A 5,427-nucleotide genomic window follows, 5' to 3' on the forward strand; every position below is an offset into this window, starting at 1 on the left:
CAGTGGTGCAGTCTTGCCTCACTGCAAGCTCCGCCTCCCAGGTTCACGCCATTCTCCTGCCTCAGCCTCCCGAGTAGCTGGGACTACAGGCGCCTGGCTACTTTTTTTGCATTTTTAGTAGAGACGGGGTTTCACCGTGTTAGCCAGGATGATCTTGATCTCCTGACCTCACGATCCGCCCGCCTTGGCCTCCCAAAGTTCTGGGATAACAGGCATGAGCCACTACGCCTGGCCGGATTATAATGTTCTAAAAACAAAACTGTATTACAATGAAATTCTTTCTAAAATAATTAGTATTTAAATTCATAAATGATTGCATTGATAGTTAAACTCTAAGTCAGAAACAGTCAGCTGTGCTGGGTTGCTAACAAATATTCTGTTTAAGGGCAAAATTTAAAGGTATTCTAAGGAGTGAGAAAAATTTAATCATTTAACAATAAATATTTTATTTCCATGTAATGGTTTCTGTGAAATACATTTAACCTCTTCAGCCAACATCCCTTCATTATGTGAGAACGTCCTGACCTCACACGTGTTTTTTCTGATGTCATGGAGTCCAGCCTTGCTGCCCAGCCTGGCTGGAAGGAGCGCTTCCTCGGCATCCTGCGGCAGTCCTGTGTCTCCTGTCTCCCGCCTGCCCTCTTGTGTTTGCCCATTTCAGGCCCTCCTGCTGTCATGTACTCTGCCCTTGACTTTCTGGGCCAGGGTGCGCATCTTCCACGGGCAGTTTCTGGGCGAGAGGAGCTCACCCGCTATGTCCCTGTGCGGCATCCAGTGCCGCTGGCCCGTGGGGAAGCTCTTGGGCACTGGGAAGGGGTGGATGGCCTGGATCCCAGCAGGCCTGTGAAAACCTTCAGCCTCTCACCAGTGAACATGTTTGCAATCCACTTTCACGGGTTTCACACCAGCTGTTGGGCTTGGCCACGTTGTGTGTTGTGCACTCAGGTCCATGTGCCACCACTGAGCCACATAGCCGGAAAGGCTGCCGTCTGGAGGCCTCATGCCAGGGGAAGTGACGCTTGACCTGGAAGTCCCGACCGACGTCTTAGAATTGTTCTTATTACATGCCTTTTTGGGGACACAGAACATAAAAAAGTAAATGTGGCCGCCCAGTATGTTCAAATTCTCTATTTGTGGATTCCGGTGTTAAACTTAGCTAAGACCAGCAGGGTTTTGCCAACTGCCTCTCAGTTTCTCATCCTCATATGTTTCTACCACATTAACAACGAGCTAATTGCTTTCTCTTATGATTTTTAGTCTGTTGTTTAATCTTTGTGTGTTTATAGAAACTCCCTTTTATGACTATTTCTCCATCTTGTCAAATCATTTCTAATTTTTACTCCATCTACTTAGTTGCCACCCTTCCCAACTGGCTATTACCCCCAAAACAAATGAGCATGCCTTTGTTGATACAATTTATATCAAAACTGAAAATACTGTTTGTTTTGAGCACAAGGCTGAATTGTGGACAACGCCATACTGCATTTTCCCAGATTTCACTGAATCCTTACTAAGAGCTGCTCCTGAGCCTCCTGGCACACAGCTGGGTGCCCACTCTACACACCCTGGGCTAGGCCAGTAGTTCTCGGCTGCAGGCTGGAGAAGACTCTTAAGAGTCACCAGCAGATATTCAGAAGCACCTGCTTGGTCTTGCCCCTCCTCCAGCCTGCATGCTTTCCCCAGGGGCTGAAAAGTCAGCTCCACAATGTGCTGTTCAGTATTTTCATCAAATGTCAGTAATTTTCCTTCCAGATAGAAAGCTGAATTCTATGGGCTACTTCTTCTGAATCACACTTTATGATTAGATATATTTAATTCTTCATGATATAGCAAAATTAAACTATAAGTATGAAATGCCAAAGTTTTTGTTACTACATTTAAAAACTGAGTAGTCTTTTGTCATGAAAAATATTGTCACTTTTGTTAGCATCTGTTAAATGTCTGAGTGACAGAATTATTCCCTTTTTTAATTTTTTTTTTTTCTTATTTTTAGGTGGTACCTCCGGAAATTTGAAGAGTATCCCAAGTTCAGAAAAATTCTAATTCCATTTTTGTTTTAAGTGCATTTTCAACAAAATTATCTTCAACTTGAAGCTTTCCAATGGTGTTTCTCTAGGGACTTTGTAAATAAGTTATATCTTTGTAATTTTCCTGCTACTTCATCATTTTCAAGATGCCCTCTAGAAATATTTTTTCTAGTAATTTTGCAAGCTACCTAATAAGTACTTAAATAAACTGAAATGGAGGTTGAAGTATCCTACTGTGTAACAGATCAGAATTTCAAACTCCAGGTAATAACTGCTGACATTTTTTCTAATTTCGAATTTACCTCTTTTGGCTATGTCTTGCCAAGTGTGTCTAAGACTAGAGTTTACAACTGTCTTTGATGGCATTTTCAGATCAATAAATGTCACAATCCCTTCTATAGCCCCTACAGTGATCCCTTCAAGGTGAACAGCAGTGTTGCTTTCCTCCCCCTGTAGGGCTGGGATATGTCTTGGAGCCCTCTCTCGGAGGCCACAGAGGCCGGGGGTAGCCACTGTGCAGTCATGGCCCAGGGGAAACTTGCCAGCCTTCATTGTCAGGTGCTGTGTGTAAGTGGAGAACTTGGGGATAGAGGAGGAAGCTCCTCGTGGCCCTTCCAAGGCGGGGCAAAGGCATCTGGACTTGTTCCAGCCCAGCCCCCCGGGTGACATCACCAGGCAGGGAGGGGTGCTGGTGGTAGTTTAGACTGAGTAAGTTGCTTTGCCTGTGCAAGTGGCTCCTGGGCCCTAAACAGGCACCTTTAGGCCATGGGTCACTCACCATGAGCCATCAATACGCTCTGGTCTGACATGGTTTCTCTTGGTCCTCTAGTCTAGACCTAGTTTTTTGTTCTGTTCTCCACGTATGGATATAGTAGAGATTATTGTCTGTGAAATTTCTCCTTTGTGGATTTTGAGTTTTCCCTTGTAGTGCAAAGAATGATCACCTGTAACAATAACAAGACCACTTTTTAAGATTTATCCTGTTCTTTGTCGATTGAAACTTAAATTATATTGTTAAGATTCTCTACAGCCTTCTTTTTCTTCCATAGCTAATCTTCTTCTAATAGTTTTTTGCTTTCTGTTTTGCTGTTGCTGCTTTGCAAAGCTTTTCCCTCATAGCCTGTACCTGTTATCAGTATAAAATAATCTTCCTGTTGAATGGTTCATGACTTGAATTCTACTTTGATAAAAACATTGCCATACTGCTTTTTATCTTGATGAATTCATCTGGCATTTCTTTGCTTTATCATCTCATCTGGAGTTTTTAAATGCCATTTGTTTTAGTTGTCTTTAACAATATAATAAATAGACTTTGCCATTTAATAAGGTAGCTCAAATTCTTTTACTAATCGTTACATCGAAACATTCTTTCATCGTGTTTCCTGTTTTTATTTGGTTTTTTCAACTTCTTCTGTTTACTATCTACAGTGATTTGGAAAGGAGATTTCCTTTAAAACAAACAAGCTTATTGGAAATGGCTTTTGTGATTTTTAGAGTAGCCTTGAGAGCTTCCAGTTAAGTCTGATGAGCTGAACATACACCTTTCCTTCTCCCCTCTCTATCCTGACCCCAGTTGAAATCACCTAAAAGGAGTTTAAGTGGGGGAGTGGCCCCATAAAGAGAGTGAGAGAGAGTCATCACTGCAGACAGATCACAGCACGGGTGGAGATGGGCCTGATGTGGCAGAGCAGAGAGGCCATGACAGCTCGCGCCCAGCTGAGGCCCTGGGTCCTTACACCTGGGCTGACAGAGGGCAGAGGGATGTGAGCACCTCAAAGTGAGACCAACTAAACATGGTGCCCGCAGCAGAAAGCAGTGTCCTCTGCACTCCCATTCCCCACGGACAGCACATAGAGCCCAGAAATGAGCCATGTGCCCCTTGCCAGGGAAGAGAAAGGTAGGCTGAGGAGGTGGTTTGTCCTAACACAAAAATTAACTAAGTGGGGAAAACAGAGAACTAGGTGTTGGCATCCCAGGAAAGAAAATAAAGTCTCCACATTTTGATCTTCAGGGATCCTGCCCCATAATGGCTGGTTACCTCCTGCCTCAAGCGGCAGGGAAGCTGGGGGTGGCATGGTGCCCCTGCAATTAACTCTCCTGCTCAGCCTTTCTGGTCCTTTTTAGAAAATGTGAACCAGTGAGCAAGAAGCACCTGGTACACAGAAAAATCTGCATCATGAAAGAACAATGAAAGCCTCTTCAAGAAAACATGATCCTAGGCATCAAAGGGAATTTTTAAAAAGAAATTGTAACTTCAGGGAGATTCAGCGTCCACAGAGGAATGGACATCACTCACTGTGGGACATCACATACTGGAATATTACTCAGCAATGTGAAGGAATGGACTGTTGATGAATATTTATAAATCACATATCTGGTAAAGGTTTTAATATTCATAATATGTAAAGAACTATCAAAATTCAATAATAAAGCATACGTTTTGTAAATGGGCAAATGATCTGACACTTCCCCAAATAATACATACAGTGGCAAATAAGTACATGCAAAGATGCTTAATGTCTTTGGTCACTGGGGAAACATTAATAAGGTATCAGTACACATCTATGAGCCTTTCACAAAACTGATTTGAATGCTGAAATCTATAAAAATTCATTCTGTTGAACAGTAAGCTGAGGCACAAATAAATTTTAAAGAATTTATTTGACAAACAATTGATGAATTAGGCAGCTCCAAACCAGACATGGTTAAGGAGCTCCACCCAGGGAAGCAAGGAGAAGGTTTCCATAGGATGGACACAGAGGAAAGCAGCACAGTTTGTGGCTCCAGCTACACAGCTGCCTCATTTGGTCTGTTCCCTTGGAAGATCCCTGGATTTTGTTTGTTTTGTTATGTAAGTTTGGTGCTTGTCCTGGTCAGTTGAGCTTAAATCCTGTTTTTCTTCAGTATAGGTATTTACAAGAAATAGCTCAAGTTAAGTTTTGCTTATGTTTGCAAAGCAAGCAAGGGTTAGGTCATTTATGAGGCCTAACTGGTTTTGTCTGCCCAGGGATTCTTCAGGTCTGGTCTCCATTCTAATTTACTTTAATGCTTCTACATATGATAGTCCCCAAAATATGAACATTTTCCCAATAACACTTGTAAGCCATAACTTATTTTCCTCCATTAAATATTGTTACATTTACTTCAGATAGTTTTAAACCCCTTAGAAACTACACATTTGCTCAAACAGCCTGTTCTTCAGTTAAAGTTCAAACCTGTTTGACCAGAGAAAAGCAAACATTATTAACTAAGAATATGATTGTGTTAGTCTGTTTTCATGCTGCTGATAAAGTCATACCCGAAACTAGCTAATTTATACAGAAAAAGAGGTTTAATGGACTCATGATTCCACATGGCTGAGGAGGCCTCGCAATCATGGTGGAAAACACGTTTTACATGG

At 42.2% G+C, this 5,427-nt stretch overlaps 1 protein-coding gene across 1 annotated transcript in view; it reads left to right on the plus strand.

Moving 5' to 3' along the window:
• Positions 1–3,350, plus strand: part of SRD5A1 (steroid-5-alpha-reductase, alpha polypeptide 1 (3-oxo-5 alpha-steroid delta 4-dehydrogenase alpha 1)) — a 37,632-nt gene extending 34,282 nt beyond the window's left edge. Inside the window, exon 5 of the mRNA XM_011940961.1 lies at positions 1,994–3,350. Coding sequence (XP_011796351.1) covers positions 1,994–2,060 — 67 coding nt within the window. The 3' untranslated portion in view covers positions 2,061–3,350. The remainder of the gene's footprint in view (positions 1–1,993) is intronic.
• Positions 3,351–5,427: the final 2,077 nt, after the last annotated feature.

Source organism: Colobus angolensis, unplaced genomic scaffold, assembly GCF_000951035.1.
Source record: "Colobus angolensis palliatus isolate OR3802 unplaced genomic scaffold, Cang.pa_1.0 Scaffold196, whole genome shotgun sequence".
Classification (NCBI taxonomy): Eukaryota; Metazoa; Chordata; class Mammalia; order Primates; family Cercopithecidae; genus Colobus; species Colobus angolensis.